The sequence below is a fragment of the Tursiops truncatus genome, chromosome 11 (assembly GCF_011762595.2).
Source record: "Tursiops truncatus isolate mTurTru1 chromosome 11, mTurTru1.mat.Y, whole genome shotgun sequence".
Lineage (NCBI taxonomy): Eukaryota > Metazoa > Chordata > Mammalia > Artiodactyla > Delphinidae > Tursiops > Tursiops truncatus.
Genome location: NC_047044.1, coordinates 83,749,897 through 83,772,582, shown reverse-complemented (window position 1 = coordinate 83,772,582; position 22,686 = coordinate 83,749,897). Strand labels below are relative to the sequence as shown.

General features: G+C 35.5%; 1 protein-coding gene across 2 annotated transcripts in view; it reads right to left on the bottom strand.

Moving 5' to 3' along the window:
- The window catches only part of SOX5 (SRY-box transcription factor 5), a 399,062-nt gene that overhangs the window by 73,323 nt on the left and 303,053 nt on the right, over window positions 1-22,686 (bottom strand). For both annotated transcript variants that reach the window (XM_073788966.1, XM_019936434.3), the window contains exon 9: window positions 1,421-1,567. In XM_073788966.1, coding sequence (XP_073645067.1) covers window positions 1,421-1,567 — 147 coding nt within the window. The remainder of the gene's footprint in view (window positions 1-1,420; window positions 1,568-22,686) is intronic.

The window sequence follows — 22,686 nt, the reverse complement described above, 5'->3', positions numbered from 1 at the left end:
AGGCCTTAGGTATACATCAAGCACAGAACATGCAAGGTCCATTACACAGCAGAAAGAGCTCTTAAAAGTGGCTTATGCATGTTTCCTAATATCACAGTAGTAAGTACAATGTTTTGCACTATACATTTGCACATGTTGCTGGTGAGGTCTAAGGTCCTTGTCCAGGTTCAGTTACAATTCCAGACGTATTTATATCTTACTATATAAAAACAGACTTGGAGGTTTTGGGGAGATAGAGGCTGGAGGACACTTTCCCAATCCATCTCTTCTCTTTCCCAATTTCTACTCTGGATTAATACACTGACTGTGAAAAGCACCTGCCAGGGCACTACGGAAGGAGTAAAAAAATTCTTGGATTGTTTTTTTCTTTTGCAGTACTTTCTAATTTTTTTCTCTGTATATTTTTTCAACCGTTGTGACTACTCTTAGCCCATTATTCTTTAGACATTTCAACATGAACTCATGAAACGAAGAGCAGAAGCAATTTTCTAGGTAATTCAGCAAAAGACAAAACAGTATTATTTTGGGGGTAAATTAACTGTTATCAGTTTTCTACTTAATATTTTCTAATTGTTAGAAAATGTGTGATTATTTCCCTGATTAACGTCAGGAAAAATTATTTTATGGTTACTCTTTTTACTTTTTCCACAGTAAGTTTAATATATTCATATACTATCATCTAGGTAAGATCTTAAAAATCACAAAGAAATTCAAATTAATTTTTCTGCTTCTCTAATCTTCTGAGCCAAGAAACAAATTACCTGAAACTCTCCTGATCCTTTTCTACATTCTCTCAGGAAATGTTTATTTAGCTCTAAAAACAAAACTATTTCTAAACAGTCTTACTTTTAATACTAGTATTATCTTCCTATCTGTACACGATCATCTCATTGGCTGAATAATACATCGAAAATTATGTCTATACTATACCTCGTAATAATAGTTATTGATATTTATATAAAACATTTTCTGTATGCACTAATCATACTCATATATTAAGGTCTATTTCAGTTGCCCCTTCGGGAAACTCTTCCCAGATCTCTCACTGAAGGTAATAATCTCTTTGTCCTAATAACTTCCAATGCACTTTATCTGCAACTCCTTCTAAGACTTTGTATCGTAGAGGATGGGTATCTGTTTTATAAGACTGTAAAATTCTTGATGACAGCACACCTATCTTACAAATATTTGTGTCACTCACATTTCCTACTATAAATGCATGTTTGTTGAATAAACGAGTGACTAAATGTAGGTATGCAAATTTATAGGGACACCTTCCTTACTGATTCTACTAGACTATTATTTCCTTGGAGATCTAGAGTTTAGCCCAGTGGCTGGCACATAATAGATATTCAATAAATATCACTGAATGAAAAGTACACTCTAAATGTCAAAACATGTAGTTTCTTCAAAAGGGTACCTTGCTTTTGGGTGGTGGGCTGTTTGTGCTCTTGTCTGTGTGAATGCTGGTAGGAGATACAGCAGCACCAAGGTTGCCTTGGGGTATGCCTGGGAGCTTTCCTCCTGGAGATACCTGCATTGCAGCTAGCTGGGCAGCATATAACTGCTACAGAAGAGAGAGAGAGAGAGAGAGAGAGAGAGAGAGAGAGAGAGGGAGAGAGAGAGAGGGAGAGAGAAAAAATAAGGACTGAGTAATAAAATAAATGCACCTCTCAGAAAATACCTATAATAAGATGTGGTATTTTTCCAATTGGGTCTTTTTGTTTGTGCCCTGGAACATTTAAAGAAAGACACTGTCACCTCAACTGTCATGACTTACTTCTCAGGGGAGAAATGACAGATATGACACATAAGGAATTTTAGTTTCAGTATATACAGGGACTGAAAACAAGTAACAGTCATCCGTATTTACTCTTTGCCAACATCAGTGGAGGAAAAGTATATCATACTATATGGTTAATACCTTTATTTTAACCATTTAAAAATTTACACGGTGTGTTACAAAAGAATGAAGCTTCATACACCAAGTAATTTTCTTACTATCCATATGGGTTCAAGCCCTGTATGTTTCCTTTCTTTGACTTGCTGAAAAGGGCACCTGTAACATTTTTTTCTGATTATTAGCTGTGTAGAAATACAAAAAAGCCACTGGGAGGGAATGGAAGGGGACTATTTGAAGAACATTATCGGGTCAGTCTACCTCAGTTGATAAAAGTTAACTGGATGCTTGCCAGAATGCCACTTTACTTCATGATATATAAACACAGACAAACTTGAGATAATCTTGAGGATTAAGGTTTTAAGGAATACTATCTAAAGCACACACGCTTCGACTAAACCATCACATAGTAATTCTTATTAAATAACCAATAAAAATTCTTCAACAAATCAATTTAATAATAAGGGAAAATTTTACTTGATGATGATGGCCGTATCATGTAGTATCTTAAAACATGGAGGTTGCTTTAGATTCAAATAGTCATATCAAAGGTTTAGATTAATACTCTTTCATCTCCATTTAGCATTTTGTGAAAATCTGATTGAAGAAGCAATTATTTATATATACATATACAAATATTAATAAACGTATAGATATACACACATATATATACATATATATATGTGTGTATATATATTTAAAATACAACCCAATTTCTTATTTCTCTTTTGTCTTAAGGTTTCATGGATAGCATTTACTATGCAAGCTAGAACTTCCATAATAAAAAGACTGATGTTAAAGAAAAAAGCTCTCAAGGAAAAGTGCTGTGAAATAGTTCTCTGGATTATCTTGGTTTTTCTCTGAAAGGGAAATTTCAGAGAAAATTTCTGCTCAGGATAAGTCAGAGACTCTGATAAGTTGGGTCTCTCTATAAATGAAATAATGAAGACTGGCATTTATATACATGAAAATACATTTACATTTTTCAGAGTTTCTAGATGCTTTGTTCTAAATGAAAACAGGACATTAAAATTATTTTAAAAATTATAGCTTATTGTTTTATGTCAACTAATGCAAGATACATTCCAGACAAAAGAAACACCAGAGAAGTATATTTATACTATCAGTAATGACTGTCCCACCCCCCAAATTTTTTTGGCATGCATTAGAATTATGTTATTTCTTACCCCAGTCAATCAGAAAGAATAAGATTTAATTCATAAGTCTTTAACAGATGACATAAAAAGTAAAAGGATATGATGTCAAATATGATGAGTGGGAGTGTACCATTTTCAAAGTATCAGAAATGATGCATTTCCCACACTTGGGTTAAAAACCTGTGTCTTAAATTCTGCAATTCACAAAGTAATTTCTTCCATCATCATCCTGAACTGTTTATGAAGCCATTAAGAAAATAACCAATAACCCAGGATATCACTTCGCAAATTAAAACTTTTTCCAGTGTACTGAATTTTAAAATATATGTATTTTAAAATACTGGCTGGATAACTATTTTACATATTGTAAATTTCACACTGTACTGTATATTATATCCTTGTCTTTAAAAATGATTCCAGTGCCTATTATTCCTAGAAGGTAACAACACATATTTCTGGTTTAGTATACACAAAATATAAAATTGTTCCATAATTACTAAAGATGACATGGGAAATTTTAACCTCTGTAGCTAAAAGGAAAAATGTGAACAAAATAGTTATTCAAAATTTGAATTTGATTATTAAAAAATTATTTCAAAATATTGAAAAAATATTGACTATTTGTATTAATTAGATAATTAAATAGATGGACCAGTCACTCATAAAATTAATTAAATGTTTATTTTAATTAATTTAATTAAATGTTTAAACATAAATCACTATAGATTCACAACTTCCAAAGAAGTATTAGAACTACTATTAGAAATAGAAGTATAAATATGTTCCCAAACACTTTCATGAATTTAAAGGTAGGAAATGGTATATACTTGGAATTAAAAAAAACATACATGTTCTTCCTTCATTCAAATAAATGCATTATTTTAACCTTTTAAATATGAAATTAAGGTTTACCTCAGTTAAATTATCCTAAAAAATTCCTTTGAGTAGAAAAGAAGATAAATTTGGAAAATACATGGGCCCATTTAAATACATATTTTTACTAGAACAGTATACTAATAACTGGTAGTTTTACAAAACACAGAGAGTTAAAGTAATTAATGATGAAAAAGTCATAATCTTATTCCTCATTCAGTATGGCTAACATTAAGTAGCACTTCAATCCCCCCAATCTCGCATATCCCCTTCCTCATATTTGGCTTTCTCTATGCAAAGAGTTGATATATAGACCTACTTTTCCCCAACTGTGTTTAACTTTCCACTATTTCCAGATCATTACATTTCCCACCACACATATCTGATCTTCCTAGTTTGCCAAGGTTTGGAAGTAGGAAAGATCTATTTTCAATACATTTTAATTTGTGTCAAATATATGTGTTCCTTAAATTTACATTATATTACAGAAGCATAAAAAGGCCTCAAGTCTCAGAGAATCTAACATACTTTGGGTCTGCACAAGTAAAATAAAGCAGAAATTTTAATACTGCTGGGATCTAATTTGGCCATTCACAAGTTAAAACAAATTTTCAGTAGATTTAAAGAAGCTGACAGTGGTTTTCATACCTGGTTATATATCAAGGGTAGGCACCTTAGAAACTAAATGCTGCTGAGACTTATTTTAATTCAACCTTTCAAAAAATTAAATCCATTTGTCTATCCATTAAGATGTGCGTTGACTGATATTAAAACAAGAAAGTCTAGAGATGATTAGTATTTTATTTCATTTATTAAATGTTCTTAAACCAGAATCAAGAATCATGTAGGTATCTGTACTGAGGGAGGTCTATAATCTCAGAATCACTGGCTGACCTTGGTGAGTGGGAAGGGGCATGAAATTTGTGGGGACTGGAAAGCCACCTGAAGTAACAAGCATCCTGTGAACTATAGAACTCATTTACATATTATGTACATATATAATTATAGTCACTTGCAATTATATATAAATAAAAATGTTTAAACAAAAACCTTGTTCACATTTTACTTTAAAGGATAGTAGAGAGGGGCTTCCCTGGTGGCGCAGTGGTTGAGAGTCTGCCTGCCGATGCAGGGGACATGGGTTCGTGCCCCGGTCCGGGAAGATCCCACATGCCGCGGAGCGGCTGGGCCCGTGAGCCATGGCCGCTAAGCCTGCATGTCCGGAGCCTGTGCTCCGCAACGGGAGAGGCCACAGCAGTGAGAGGCCCGCGTACCGCAAAAAAAAAAAAAAAAAAAAAAAAAAAAAAAGGATAGTAGAGAAAACCCAGAGTTAAATATAAGGTGTATTACGATAAATGTACTTTTATGAAAAACAGTCAAGTTGTTCTTAACATCAGAAAGAAGTTGAGAGATCCTAAACGTAAAAAGCTGAAGATTAAGGAGAACACTCAGGGCATGATGTTAACCAGACTAACAGAATAACACTTTTTTACCTTGAAGAATAATCTGACCCTTATCTTGAAACGGATATGTTAGGGGTTTGGTTTGATCTCCAAAACTCCCCAACCCCACAGAGCATTAGGTTTTCTATTCTTTATATTACTTAAAATATTGCATTCTCATTCCCTTTCCCTTCCTCCATCCCTATACCTACTTCAGACAATTTTTTTCTTTTCTTTTTTTGTGTGGTATGCGGGCCTCTCACTGTTGTGGCCTCTCCCACTGCGGAGCACAGGCTCCGGACGTGCAGGCTCAGCGGCCATGGCCCACGGGCCCAGCCGCTCCGCGGCACGTGGGATCCTCCCGGACCGGGGCACGAACCCGTGTCCCCTGCGTCGGCAGGCGGACTCTTAACCACTGCGCAACCAGGGAAGCCTGATTTTTTTCTTTTTCAATGGAGACAATCACATACAATTAGGTTGGAATCTATTCATCGGTTACTTAGGGTCTTGGTGCTAATGTGCTCATAAGTATGTTTCTATATATCTATCTATACATATAAGTAACTCTCTCTTTTGTCTCAAACTGTTCCTTAAAACTACAACTTTGTCTCTTCAGCATTTTAAGCTCCTTCAAGGACCATTTCTACTTTTAGAGGGACAGTTAAAAGGAAGGCAAACCACAATTCTAACCCCAGCTCTGAGCTAGTGACCTTGGGTGACCAATCTGAACCACAATTCCTTAATCTGCAAATTCAGGGATAAATAAAACTGACCTTGCATGGTTGCTGTGAGAAATACATCACATACTGTGCATAAAACACTCACTTCATCAATAAGTAACAGTTATAATTATTAATGGATTAATTATACCAAGTAAGAACTAGGTAATATTTATGTGCTAACCTCCTACTACCGACTCTGGACTGTGCTAGGTACAGTGGGGGACACAGAAAATGCATAAACATAGTTTCTTCCCTAAGTCAACACTGGTACACATAGAATATTGAGAATATAAGTGTACTATATGTAACTATATGCCACTGTTAAAGGCATGACAAAAAAGGAAATGAATCAGTGCATTCTGATATGCTTTCATTATAGAGGTGTAGCTAAGCTGAGCATAATAAAAGAGGTGGCATTCTAGGGAGGGAGCACAATCTAAAGCCAGGCACAGGAGCAGGAACGACCTGGCTGTTGCAAAGGGAATAGAGAGGATGGTGTGGAACAGTAGGTGAGAGAGTAGGTGGTAGACAGGACAGTGACCTAATTGAGCCCAAACCTTGGGAAGAACAAAACAGTACTGGGTGCAGGCTATGTTCAACTTACAGAAAATCATGAAATATAAGCAAAAGAGTTTAAATTTAATATGTAGAGAAGAGAAAGCCACTGAATGTTTGAGAGCAATATATATATCTTAAGCTAAAACATATATATTGTCTTAGTTAAGATAAAGACAAGAGTAATATCATTTATGAGGTTATCAAAATTTAGCAGCAGTAATTTGAATGATAGTTTGAGTTGAAGTAACAGTTGTGAAAATGAAAAAGGAAAAAAAAAGATTCTATGATCTGAGTGAAGAGTGCTAACACACTGCACAACCGCTTAATACTGTTTTTGCTAAATTAATTGTTTAAAATTATTTTATAAGTAGGATCATTTTCTCCAAATGAAATTTCATGTCAAACACTGATACATAGAGAGAAAAAAGAGGTGTACTATAACTATAAATGAATTTTACATATTTTAACATTTAATTAAATGAGACCAATGAGGTTGTTTTAACTATCCCAAGAATTTAAAGAGGTACAGGGCTGAAAGTTGAAGCCCTTCATCACACGTGGTGATCAAGAAAGCTCTCAGAAATAAGTACTAGTCACTTCTAAACTCTCACCTAAGCAAACACATATAGACCTAAATCTTCAAAAAGAACGTTACAGAGCTAAAAACTCCCTTGTTAATAGCATCTTTAAGTTCAAATATATGTACAGAAATGGGAGGTGATTTTTTTTTAAGTGTAGTAACTGAAATCTGGCAATAAAAGTTAATATGTCTACAATGTGTTAACTGTTTTGATTAGAGATTTTAAAATGTGTGTGTTGTGGCTTATTACGATTTTAAAAGTTGATAAATGTGTACTTCTAAAGTTTAAATCTAACCTGAGAGATTTATGTTAGATATGATGTATATGAAAAGCATGTTTGTTTTTTTAAGGGCAGGGACAAGGAATAACATTTGTGAGGAAAAAATTCAGAAAGCAATTTCAAGGCTCCATAAGTGTTATCCTTATGGCTTAATTTCAGCTTCCTAATGTAACTTAAATGTGGAGTTTAAAGAGAAACTAATGTACTGAAGAAAATCTTTCAAAACATATCAGCATGTTTCAATGTGAATAAATTTGCTTTGCACATTATTTTTCATAATGTTTCTTCACAGAAAATTATCAGAGCAACTTGAGTTAAAACATGGACTTCTTGCTCTAATACTGTCAGCTCTTCTTTTTGAGGTTATTCGAGCATATTGCATGAAAAACACAATAGGCCTTAAATTTGTTGGATTCCAGGGCAAAAGTGCAAATAGAAACTCATATGCCAAATATATATAAATTTACAATTTACAAATCTAGCTAATGATGTGTTTAATAAAATATGGTTCATTTTCCCATCTGGACAAACACACCTTCAAAATAGCTGGGTGCAAATGAATACCAAAATAAGATACCACTTCACAATCCGTTAGGACAGCTATTATCAAAAAACCTGAACATAACAAATATTAGTGAGGATGTAGAGAAACTGGAACTTTTGAGATTTTCTGCTGGGAGTATAAAATGGTGTAACTACTTTTGGAAAACACTATGGCAATTCCTCAAAAAATGAAACAGAATTACCAAATGATCCAACAATCCCTCTTCTGGGTATATATTCCAAATAATTGAAAGCAGGGCCTGGAACAGATATTTGTACACCCATGTTCACAGCGGCATTAGTCACAATAGCCAAAAGGTGGAAGAGATCCAAGTGTCCATCAAGGGGGGAATGGATAAGCAAAGTGTGTCATATACATACAGTGGAATATTATTCAGCCTTAAAAAGTAAGGGAATTCTGACAAATGCTAACACATGGATGAACCTTGAAGACACTATGCTAAGTGAAATAAGCCAATGATAAAAGACCTAATATTGTATGATCCCTCTTATATGATGCATCTAGAGTAGTCTTTTTTTTTTTTTTTTTGCGGTATGCGGGCCTCTCACTGTTGTGGCCTCCCCCGTTGCGGAGCGCAGGCTCTGGACGCACAGGCTCAGCGGCCATGGCTCACGGGCCCAGCCGCTCCGCGGCATGTGGGATCTTCCCGGACCGGGGCATGAACCCGTGTCCCCTGCATTGGCAGGCGGACTCTCAACCACTGCGCCACCAGGGAAGCCCCCTAGAGTAGTCGTTTTTATAGAGACATAAAGAGCGGTGGTTCCCAGGAGCTGGGGGTCGGGTGGGGAGACGGGAAGGGATGTAACTGCTTAATAGGTACAGAATTTCAATTTGGGGAGATGAAAAAGTTCTGGAGGTGGATGCTGATGATGTTTGCACAACAATGTGAATGTACTCAATGCCAATGAACTGGACATTTAAAAACGGTTAAGATGGCAAATTCTATGTTATGCGTATTTTCGCCTACACACACAAAAATGATGTGGAGGGCAGATGTGAATTTCGATTCCTGCTCTCCTTGGTGTTTTAAGACTAGACCCACAGCCTGTGCTCCTGTTCTTACCCCCAGCTCCATTCAAGAGAAGATGAATGGTTTTGCCCTAGATGGGATACCTTTCTTGGCTGTGACTATCTTCTAAAGCGTTGCTAAGGTGGGGCCCAGCTGCAGCCCTGCTAGATAGGCGTCTTCAAGGAAGGTGTAAGAGAAAGTTAGAATGGAAAGATATTCCAGGTAAGTGAACATAACATGCAAAGTCATAAAGTTAACTTTTAAATCCACCAACAAAATATATTTAAGTATTTAAGGTTTTCCTATACACCATAGAGGGAACTTTTAAGAGAAACTTTCCTCTTCCCTTTTTAAAATAAAAGTACACACTCCTTCTACTTCCCCTGGGTTAGATGTGAGGCTATCTTCTTTTGCAGTCAACACTACTGGGGCAGGGCTGGAGGAGACTGAAGAAAAAGAGATCTGGCTTCTTCCGTTTAGCATGTTTTTGAGGTTCCTCCATGTTGTAGCACGTATAAGTAGTCTGTTCCATTATATTGCTGAATGGTGCTCATTTGTATTGATACACCATATTTGTTTATCCATTTATCCAGTTGATGGACATTCTGTTTGTTTCCAGTTTTAGGCTATTATGAATAGTCCTGCTATGAGTGTTCCAGTACAAGTCTTTGTGTGTTTTCATTTCTCTTGGCTACCCAATTCCTAGGATTGGATTTTGCTAGGTCTTATGGTAAGTTAATGTTTACTTTTTCAAGGTACTGCCAAACTTTCTAAAGAACCTTTCTGCATTCCCACTAGCAGTGTATTATCATCAATACTTGGTATTGTCTGTCTTTCGATCATAACTATTCTAGTAGAAGTGAAGTGGTATCTCATTGTGGTTTTAATTTGCATTTCCCTGATGACTGATGACATTGAGCATCTTTTCACGTGCTTACTAGCCATTTCTATGTCTTCTTTGGTAAAATGTCTATTCCGATCTTTTGCTCTTCTAAGAAATCGGGTTATTTTATTGTTGAGTTGTAAGAGTTCTGGACATCTGAATTCAATTTTAAAGAGTAAAACCTATCAGAGAGACTGTGAGGGTCCAGTTTAATAGCAGTGTATAGCTATTATCAAAAGGTCCATAATGATGAACAATATAATGACAATAATAAGTACCAGAAATAAACATATTTTCCTCTTATATAATTTTTATATACTTACACAATAATTTAAAAAGTTTTTAATTTTCAAAAATCCTAGTAGAGAAGTACAATACCGATTGTAAAGGACCCTGCACTCTTTGTACCCATCAAGGAACACTAGCATATCAAAGTGAGCTCTGAAAGCTGATGACTTTTTTTAACCACTAAGGGGACTGCTGGAAGAAACGGAGACTAGACAGAGTTGACAGACAGCTCTAAAGACTGAGACTCTTCGTCAAGTCTGTGTTGAGGGTGAAAGGCTTGGGGAAGGGAGTAGATGGTTAGAGCTCTCTTCTACACTCCTTGGTGGTACGTAAGTGGGGTGGGGGCTGGAGGGAGTGAAGCATTTCTCCTGTTGCTTCTCCAGATCTCCCGGAGACCATGGGAGAAAGTGACTGGGAGAACCACAGGTGCCGGAGGAATTTGGGAGGCATTTGCAGTTCATCTCCCATCCGGCATTGCAATTGAAGAGTTATTCTCAAGGGAGCAAAGGGAATGATAGTTTGGGTATAGCAGGGACTGGAGTCACTTGGAGAAACAAGTTCAAGTAAGTACATGCAATGTGGAAGATCCAGGATCTTGTGTATTTGGACACAATTCCTAAGGAAACTTGAGGAAAAGAAAGAAACATATCAAACTGAAAGAGGAAGTAAATTCAGACCTAGTACAGATTTGTGGAAATGAAGGATAACTAATGGTATATCGATGGTGCATAATTTAAAAAAAGAACCATCCGGAGCTGTTGGAATGTAAAAGTTTCAATAGCAGGTTAAGCAAGGGAATGACTTGAGTGGATAAAGTCTCCGAAAGGCTGGATGGTCAGCGGACACACAGAGATGAGTTCAGGATTGCAGGAAGACAAGCCAAAAGGGGAAAACAATTGTCATCCACTTCAGAAAGGAATGTTTTGCCTTTAGAGAAAACTGGTGAGCCACTTGTAGGACCTGCCTGAGGAAATATGGGGCTGCCTGCTAGGGCCTCCAAGGCAGAAACTACTGCTATTATGACCCACATCTCCTTAAATACATCACTCCTGGGTGATATGTCTTGGCAAAGTTATAATACAAAAGTAAAATATTATGTCTGGCTATAGTGTGGTTTTACTATTAAAAAGCTATAGTAAATACATGTACAAAAGTGATATTATCTATGTAAAGCTGCCATCACCAAATACTAATAATACATAGGCAATCTTTATTATTTTATTCCAAATTCAGATCCACTCAGTGTGATACTTGGAATACGGAGCTATCAGAGAGGGATGTAGTGTTGAGAGGGTGTGAACACGGCATCCTGCTAAAAATTAAAGAATACATTTGAACTTATTTAAACCTGAAGACTTTTTTCACAGGTATGATGCTCTCATGCTGTTTCTGTCACACTGCAGATACTGAAGCAGATAAATAAGAAACACTTCAAATGAAATAGATTTTAAAGGGCTTTCTTCATTTTATTACACACCAATAAACCTTGAATAGCTAGAAAAACATTTTGACTTTTATAATTGAAGCAGTTCCTTAAAGGACCAGATATATTTGCGAGAGTCATGCAAGAAAACACCAACTGAGAGTTTCTCTCTCTCTCTTTCTCACTCCTTCCTCGTTTTTTCTACTCCACAAGCCATCTTCATATACTGCACAGTAATCCATTACAATATGTTCCAACATCTGCCTCCCCATATGATGTATGACCTATTCGATTGACCCTTTTTATGCCACTCCAGACTTGCTGTTCATTACTGTGGGAGGATGAATACTCCGCAGCTATTCCTGAGGTCACCAACCAGTAAGTACACCTCCATTTGGCAAGGTAAGGAGGACACTGGCTGGAAAGCTCTTCAGATCTTTTCTAGATCAGTGACTCTACTCCTATCTTTAATTAGTTTAACTTATGGGAATAAAACACTGCTGAAATTCGTTTCAAAGTAACAATAAGCACAGAAATGCTTGTTTACTGGGGGAAAAAATCTTTTGCTACCAAGAATTCATTATTAAATATAGAAAAGCTGAGTATTATCAGAAAGAATTTTAAAGCAAACACTTATCTTTGGCTAAGTTCATAAGTGTGAAATCATTGTTCGTGTTATCTCCATAGGTTGGGGGGGAGGGTGTATAACAGTAATCAAAACATTAAAAACACTGAGGATTTTAACTCAAAACAAAAAGTAAATGAGTGTTAGTTCACATTAAATCAGACTATATATGTTATTTTGTATATTATAAAAAACAGACTCACTTCCAGAATGCATACTTGCTGAATGATTAAAAATATTTGGCGTATTTGGGAGAGGAAGTGCAATATCTGTGATTTCCTCAGTGACTATGATGCACCACCCACTTTGCTATTAGTCTTTATGCTATTTCAGGGATCACCATAACAATTCTGTGTGTTCAATGGGGAGGGTGAAAGCTCATAAATTGCCCGAGGTTAAGTAACTAGTAGTGTTAGGAGTCTGAGTATCCCTTAAAATTCTCTTTTCTATTACGTACCACATAAATTTACCATATACGTAGCAATGTTACAGTGTGAAGGTGCTTTCCAAACCTCAACTTTCCTTGATGAATTTATCTCCCTCTACCCCACTGGGATTCCCCTACCTGCTGGCCACTGGTAATAAGGTTTTTCCTAAGCTCTGAGTCAAAGATAGTTTCCAAGACCCGGGGTTAAAGGCTTCAAGAGTAAAAAACTTCTTTAATCTCTAGCGACAGAACTCTACCTTCCCTGAAAAAAGCGCACAACCATTAAAGATTTTTTTTTTTTCTTTAGTTGTACTGCTAGTACTAATAGACAGCACATGTGATGGGTTAAATTTAAAAAGACTTCTTCCTATGGATTTCCCCCTTATGTTTTCCTTCATTTCTTTCATTGTAAACCATTAAGATTAAGGAAATATTGCATATTAAGTAGTGTTGGTTATTTGAGTCCATAACATTAAGATGAATTAATCTCAATTTCAAGAGAAATTGCATACAGAACGATTACGGCAGCAGCAAAAATAATCATAGTAGCTAGAGTTTACAGGAAGCTTACTGTGTGCCAGGCCCAGGCCATATCTCTCTGAACCTTCTCAACAACCTTAGGAAATACATTATTATTTTGTGGAGGAGGACACTAAAGCACAGAGAAAGAAAATGTCATTTGTCCCAAGTCACACAGGTAAGCTGAGGTTAAAATCCAAGTCTTTTAATAGAGTTTATAACTCTTAACCTCTATGCCTTATGAAGCTCTTTTCCGGTCATTCTGATATAGTAGTAGGGTCTGGGGCTTTGGAGCAAAGAGATGAACAAGTCTGGGGAGGGCAATTTTAATAGTATTTCTGACAGAGACTGGGCTCTTCTGATAGTAACTACATTACTGCAGATGTAGGGCAGGAAGGAATTGAGAAGTACCCGAGAACATTTTTCCTAGCATTTTCATCCTCCTCCTTCCACTTGGCCACTGCCAGTAAATATTGTCTCAGTTTGGTTTTCTTCTCAACTCATGGTGCTGGGAAAACATTTAAGAGAGAGCTATAATATGGTCAGACAGACCAGGAAAGGCTTCCCTATAAATATGATTAGTTAGAAATCAGAAGGATGAGATGATGTAACTACATACATGGAGCAGGAAGGAGTATTGGCAGACGAACCTTGTGGTAGAAGAGAACAAGACAAATACAGGGCCTTGGAAGGTCAGTGAGGCTCCAGTGTACTGTGAGAGGTGTTTGGAAAGGTAGGTGGGAAGCTAGAACAGTTCAAAAAGAGGAATGATGTAACAAGATTTGCATTTCCACAAGGTTAGTCTCGGTATACAATAATATGAAGAACTGATTGGAAGGATTTGGTTCACCTATAACCCACTTTTACCTAGAATGATGTTGACCTAATCACTTTTTTTTACATGATTTAAAATTGATTCAAAATCAATTATAGAATAAATCTGGATATAAAATTTTCAACACTTTGAGTCTCATCCTTATTTAAATATTTGCTCTTTTCCATATAATTTATACTAAGAATTTAATTATATTTTAAAAACTGTATTTTGCTTCAATTCCTTGATTTTTCTAGACCATTTAAAAAAACATAAGAAAAACATATTTAAAATTGGCTACTATTTGCACTACCCAAATCACATATTACTCTTAAATCAATTAAAATAACAAAAATACACCTGGCATTTAGAGTGTATTTCGAATTTCATTAGCTCCTCTGATCACAAAAGCCTTCCTTTTCAATTGTGCAGGACATATTTCTCATATATCATCAAAGTAGTTCACAGAAATAATCAGTTGTAACTCCTGTTTTCCTGACTGAAATTGATTGATTCATTCAATATTTATTTATTTGGGCACCTATTATGCCCCAAGCACTATTCTAGACACTTAGAACACATCAATGAACAGAGATCTCTGCCTTAATGAAAAGAATTTTAATGTTTTTCCCCAAGGAAAATTATAAGACTTAAATCTTCTGTTATATCTGTCCAGTAGTTATCTAATATTTCTCCATATGACACTATATATTACTTATGGTTATTATAATTGGTAATTTATATATCCCTGATTCTTAACATTTTAAAATATTGTCTTTGAAAGAACTGAAGTCATTCTTAAAAGTAATGATTGAGAGATACACGCTACAACACTGATGAGCCTTGAAAACATTATACTAAGTGAAATCAGCCAGACACAAAAGGATGGATATTGTATGCTTCACTTATATGAGGCACGCAGACTAGGCAAATTCATAGAGACAGAAAGTGGAATAGAAGTTACCAGGGGCTGCGGCAAGGCGGGGGGGAATGGGGAATGGGGAGTTATTATTTAACGGGTACAGAGTTTCCATGGGATGATTAAAAAGTTCTGGAAATAAATATTGTTGGTGGGTATACAACACTGTGAAGGAATTTAATGTTACTGAATTGTATACTTAAAAATGGTTAAAATGATTCATTTTACTGTTCTCTATATTTTACCACAAAAAAAAGTATATGACTAAGTGGGCAATAGAAAAATTGCTATATGCCAGTACCACATTAAGCTTCATTTCTTTAAAACAATTTTTCTCCTAATTTGTTCACATGTGTTGGTTCATCTTGTAAATTAACTGAAGAGAAAAGATTTAAATGGGGGAAGGAATATTATTTTAAAGTAAAAGGAGATTGGAAATATTACGTTCTTCTAAAAAATACTTACTAAAAATCACCCTAGGCTTTGGCAAAGAAATATAAAGCAAGGAGAAAAAGCACCTGATTCTAAATCAACCAAATCCAGTAATGCCCCTTTCAAATTAATGGCTGCTCTGAAACAGCAGCTACGAGATCGCGTCGACACTTCACTGACTTTGCAAAAAGCACAGGATTTGCCAGTCCTACTGTAAAAGATAGTTCTCTCTTCACTTTCCCCACCTATTCCAAAGCTAGCTTCTTTTTCATATCCAGATGACTGTTTATGAGCTCAGTCCTGTTTCAACTGTCACTCTTTACATCAAGGAAAGATAGATGGGACACACCAACCCCAACCTAAATGACCTTTGGATGTGACAAGAGTTTTAGGTCAGCCTTGCTAAATGGAGGCCTTGGTGTATCGAGACATGCCTTGGGGTGAAATTTACAGTGAATTTATTATCTCCCAATGCCCTTTGGACTGCTTCCCACCATCAAACACCATGGCAGCACTTGGAACAGGAAGAAATACATTAACTGGAATCTGATCGTTTTAAAAGGTTACAGCTGCCCAAATATAATTTAATTTCATACTTGCCCTTTGAGGGTTTGGTGTATATTTTCATTTTATGACTGCAAATGATAAAGCTCTTAAGATTCCAGGCAATAAAAAGAGGGAAAAAAAGTATTTTAAGGGTTAGAAGTCTATTCAGTTCATATTCAATGAATGAAGTGACAAATTAGCTTTTTTAAAAAAATCTAACATTTCTCTTTTTTATCTGGACCATCTTTTATTCTTCTTCTGATCCTACACTTCGACGTTTGGTTGAAATCAATATGTGAACACCAGCCTCAAATCTCAGCCAGCTTAAAAATTAAAAGGATGATTTAAAAAATGAAGATAAAGTCAATCTGATTTAAAGTGAAAATAGTTTAGTATAGGAAACATATATTTTTCATTAGTGTTTCCTCTCACATAATTGGGAAGATTTTCCCATTAAAGTATGTCAACATCAAATTGACTTACCATTGATCCAGTACTTTTCTAGTATATCACACTTTCCACAAACTTTAATGAAAGATTCACAAAACCCTCTATAAACGCCACATCACAGCCTTATCAATTTAATTAGTAAATACTATTACTATTATTTTATCAACTGAGAATAAGAGATATGGTGTTACTAATGCAATAGAATTAATCAGAAAAAAGTCAGACACAAAATTCAGATAAAATCACCTATAATTTATTATTTTAAGACATCAAAACAAAAAACAAAACAAAACCCAACTCTTACTCTTTCCCTTTAACTCAATACTTCACCAGAGACTTAACGGTTTTTTAAATATCAATCCAATAGAGTTTGAGGCAACACAGTATTTTGGATTCACTGTTTGTAATAAGAAAAGCCACACTGGTCAAAGGCAACTTAAAACTGTGTGTGTGCAAATGTGCATTCGTTCACCATTCTTTAGTTGAGTCAACAAATATCTCTTGAAAGATACTGAGCTAGTTCATGTGAAGCTTACACTTTTAAAAAGATTTTTCATATTATTTTAAGAGGGTACTCCTAATATATGAACAGCAAAGAAACACTCAGCATTTAAGTATTATAAAACTTAAACAGATAATTATAAATATTAACATTTTTATTAGCAAATTTTAATTTCATGTTGACATGTCACTGTTTCAAAAGTATTTTGCATAGCATTTAAGCTGCATAACAATCCAGTGGGGCAGGTATTAATATCCCCATTTACAGATTATGAAAATGTAGCCTAGCAAAGTTAAGGAACCTGCCCCGGGTAGCAAATCTAGTGGTTACTGAGACTGAAATGCTCTGTATGGTAATGGGAAACAGTACTTATTCTTTTACTCATTTGTTCAATTATCCCTCTTTCAGTCAACAAATATTAATGAAAGGCCCACCTAAAGTGAGAAAAATGAAAAGGCAAACATTATTCAGGAATCAATTAAAAGGCTCTTACTCTCCTTTCTCTAAAGAAGATATAGAAATGGCTAATAAAGCACATGAAAAGATGCTCAACATTACAACCCATTAGGGAAGTGCAAACCAAAATCACAATGCGATACCACCTCAAACCCATTAGGATGGCTATTATCAAAACAAACAAACAAAAAACACAGAAAATACCAAATGTTCATGAGGATGTGGAGAAATTGGGACCCTTGTGCATTGCTGGTAGAAATGTAAGACAGTGAAGTCTCTAGAAAACATTATGTCAGTCCCTCAAAAAATTAAACATAGAATTACGATATGATCCAGAAGTCCTATTTCTGGGGATATACCCAAAATACTTGAAAGCAGGGACTAGAACAGCTACTTGTACATCCATGTTCACAGCAACATTATTCACAATAGACAAAAGCCCAAATATGTACCAACAGATGAACTGACAAACAATAGAATATTACTCAGCTTTAAAAAGGAAGGAGATTCTGACACATGCTACAACATGGATGAACCTGAAGACACTGTGCTAAATGAATAATCCAGACACAAAAGACCAAATATTGTAGGAGTCCACTTATAACGAGGTATCTTGAATAGATAATTCATAGAGACAAAAAGGAGAATAGTAGTTATATCAGGGGCTAGGGGTTTGAGAAAATCAGAAGTTACTGTTTAATGGGTATGGACTTTCAGACTGAAATGATGAAGGAGTTCTGGAGATGAGTAGTGGTGATGGTAGTACAACACGTGAATGTACTTAATGCCATGGAACTGTACCCTTAAAAATGGTTAAAATGGCAAATTTTATGCCATGTATATTTTACTACAATAAAAATAAATATATGTAAGATTAATAAAAACTTGCAAGTTTTGGGTCACAATCAAAAATTTAAAAATAAATTTAAAAGCAGAAAATAAATACTTAAGCCATTACTCCAACAAAATAAGATGAGAAATTAATATAAAGAAAAAAACAAATGTTTTTTCTCTTGAGTATGAACTAAGAAATGTTGGATTCAAGGACAGTAGACAGAGCAGAAAGCCATATTAAAATGGAGGGAGTGAAAGAACAGCTATTGAACCGTAAGAGAGCTGGCTTCTCTTGGCTTCAGCTGTCCTGCCAGCCAGGCTGAGACTTCCTGGGCAGGAGATAAGAGAATTCCTTTCCTAGGTGGTCAAAGAGACCAAGGGAATTTGGGGGGTAATAGAACTGTCTTGCGTCCTGATGGTGGTGGTGGTTAAAACTCAAAGAACTGTATAACCCAAATATAGTCAAATTTACTGCATGTTATTTTTATAAATTAAAAAGTAAAAAATACAATCACACATACGAAAAAAGTATCTTATTCAACAACTCTGACTTATAATTCTTAAACATTTTGACCTTCCTTCCCAAGAAAATATCAGGAATAGTGGGATTTGCTAACACTGTAAATTATAAAGATTTTAAAAAACACTGCAACATTTAGACTTGATCTTTTTTTTCTGGCTTTACTCTTTTTTTTTTTTTAATTGGAGTATAATTGCTTTACAATGTTGTGCTAGTGTCTGCTGTACAATGAAATGAATCAGCTATATGTGTACATATTATCCCCTCCCTCTTGGACCTCCCTCCCACCACCCCATCCCACCCATCTAGGTCATGACAGAGCACTGAGCTGTATCTCTAATATGTCCATATATGTATAAAGAATGGACACTAAATGGTGTAAGTGTGCAGGAGAGCAGGTAGCCAGGGGTCACCACCCATGATCTGAGATAACAAGACTATAAAATACTGATAGTAGACTATTAAACAAACAAGGTGAAAAGCAATTCTCTCCATTTCAGCTGATGCTAAGAAACCAATTGTGCAGTGCTTTCTCAGTATAAAAATAAAGAACTGTTTCCACCTCTTTGTTTTTCTTTTCCAAGAGAACTCACACTTTTTTCCTAATCTCTGGAGAGTGGGTGAAAATCAGACTGCTATTAGTGTTATGGTCTCAATGAAAGCCTCCATCATTGATGTGTTCATGGCATTATTGACTTTATTAATAGAGAAGATGTATTATGGATGAAAATATCTCTAGGCTAGTATCTTCTAAGAGCATTTAGAATGTTATCAAATCTATTTGGACGTAAAAAAAAAAGCCCAGATATATTTTCCTCTGATAGCCTCAATCCTTGCCATTTTGGTATTCCCAATTAAAACTCTTCACTCATCTGCTCATATCTGGATTGCTATTATAATTGTTTAACTAATAAGCAAATAGTTCTAAAGGAGATAGTACCTCCATTTTTCACTATTGTGGGAGAATAAAAAAGTAGCTAGAGTCCCAGATTTTGGAGAACAAGAGAGAGGAGGGAAAAACTGAAGAATAGAGAAAAGGGGAAGACTCGTAGAGAAGGATTAACAGAGGGGGCAACTAAAAATGTAGAGAGGAAAAGTTAAAGAAAGAGGGGAAAAAAGGAAGACATAAAAGTAAAAGAGAGAGAGAGAAAAAGATTTTCAATAGGAACAGAGGTAGATTTTTAGAAGTAGCTTCCTGTTTTTAAATATTTAGCATCCTTAAGGATTAAAAAGTTTATAGTGCCCAACCAGTTGGCTGTGTACTTCAAAATAACACAGCATTCTGATTACTGCTATGAAGCTGTTTTATGTCAAATTGTTACTTATTTGTTTATTTCCACATAGCCCTTCTTTTCCTGGGTGTAAGCACGTTGTTAGGTTGTCTATTGGGTAGTCTAGCCCTGGTCTGACCTGCTCATCTTCCTTCTCCTTCCATGGAGATGTAACAGGAATAATGAAACTTCCTATTTCTTGCCTAATTAGATCTTCAGTGCTAGCTTGACTATTTTCAGGTTTCTAAAGCATTTCCTTTGAATGCCTCAGGCCAATGGTTACTTCAGCACCCTTCTCTCATATTTTCTTTGACAGTACATGAATAAATGTATCAGGAATCAGAGAAGTCCACTTGTAAGGTGCAAAGACTCCTTCTGGGGATTTCTGAGGCTCGTGGTTACTTTCATAGTGCTTTGTTTCATTTCCTCCCTTCTTCCATGATATATAGGTAGAACAGCTATACTTATCTGTATTTTAAAAACAAGAAAACTTGAGAGCTGGCCAGATTAAATGACTTGAGACCAGACTCACATATCACTTCAGAAGCAAGTTGAGAGCAGGACCCTTGTTTGTTAATCCCTTATTTGTTGAACAGTTTGGGAAGTTAGAGGGATCATGATATACCAACAGCTTTGCATGCCTTTATTATGCCCTAACCATCCAGCCCTGCTGTAAAACTCTCCCCATTACAATAAAACACTGTAAATTTCCAATAACATACAGCTTTCCCTTCAAAGGGAAAAGTTTGTTCCATTCACAAATAATTGTCAATGTCATAAAAGCAAAGATGCTCTAGTAACTCTTATGGAATGGAAAGAAATAGGGAGATACATTCTCTTCGTTTTTAGGAAGAATTGAAACAGTTTTTTTGTGTAGTCTTACATGTAGAACAAAGGTTTTTATATTGAAAGCATATTTTACTTTCATAAAGACTTTCGGCTTGCATTAAACATGGGGGAATGGCTCTCAAAGAGTGCATTCAACCCCAAATTAAATTGAGATGGATTTCTCAATTTGCCATACACCTCTGTACTATAGAACATAATTGCTATATCTTAGAAAAATACTTGCTAACTTGAAATATGGAAGAATTTATTAGGCTCATTTCTGACAGTGGAGAAATCCCTGAATACAGGATATAACGACAAGGATGATAGCAGCTAATGATGGCTGAATGCTTATGCTATACTAAGCATATTGTACATACTATCTCATTTAATCCTCACAACAGCTTTATCATGTAGGAACAAAATTATCACATTTCACAAGGGAAGAAACTGAGACTAAGAGGTATTCAGGAGAGCTCAAGCTCATAACCCATCATACTATAAGTTCCATTTAAATATTATTTGTTTGTAAGATTTACTTTAAAACAATTAAAAACAATTTTTTAATGTTTTTTACAAACTGACAAACATGCTTTAAAGAAAGAAAAGAAAAAGCATAAGTCATCAGGTCATCTAACGGATTACTGTACTACTGTACCAATAAATGATTAGATGGTTACAGTGCAAAGACTGAGCCTATGAAAACTATATATTTTATAGTTTCATACTGCATTTAATGCTAGCTTGTGTCTAAGGTGACACTAAAACATCCAAACTTAAAATTCCTCTGGAACGAAACCAGATGCAAGATGAATCAAATCAAGAAGAGAATAAAAATGAAGAACTTTTAAGGGCCTTTGCTTTTTTTTTTTTTTTAATTGTTTAGTTAAATGTCATGGCTTATCTTCTATATGTTAACCAAATGTTTTAACTGTACTATTACTAACAATTTAAGATTCCTTGAAAACCGAAGAACTAAATTCAGGGGAAAGCTAGTCATATCTGTACGGAGCTGTATAGACTAGAGCACAGTATAGTAGAGCACAGTATAGTCAAATTTCAGATGGAAACTTATCTTAAAGCAACTATTACAGATGGAGGGACAATATTTTCTGCAGTTCTGCCTCATTCCAAAAAGGAAGTAATTGTAATTTTAACTATCAAGATTACTTTTTTCATTTTACATTGAAGAAGTTCTAGAATGGCAAAAGCAAGAGAGAACATTGTTGCAATTTCCCTGTTGGAGGTATTAACTCTGCTGGCCCAATGCTCATTGTACCAAATCATTGGGGAGCACACTTTGAGTCTGTTCCTCCATTTCTTCCTGTCTCCTTCCTTTATCCAAGAAGCCGCTGGGTAAGAAAAGGGGGTATGGCATTAAGGGAAAGGTCAGGATTAAGAAAGATGGAATAATTAAGGATTCCTTTCCCTCCTCCCCTTTCTTTTCACTCCATAAGTTTGGCAGGACAATACTGAGAAACTTCCACAGGAAACAGCAAATCTGAAATATGCTGGGCTGGCTTAAGCTTTTCATCTGAAGGAATCGAATAGGGCTCTATTTTCAAATCTTGCAAAGTCACCTGCCAACCAAATGTAGCTCAAAATTGTAACATGGTTTTTCTCCTTGGTCTTTCTCTCAGAACATTTCATTCATCACTGCAAAATCTTATCTGCATGATTATATAATCAACTTTTGAATACTATCTTTCTTCTAAGAAGCAAATAAAATATCAACAAGACTTGTGATGTAAACAATCTCACTTTGAACCTTTTACGAACAAATAGATATGAAACAGCACACTTCTCTGTTGTTTTGTTTTCTGAATTCCTTGATCTTTCAATAGCTTTTCACAAAAGAATTA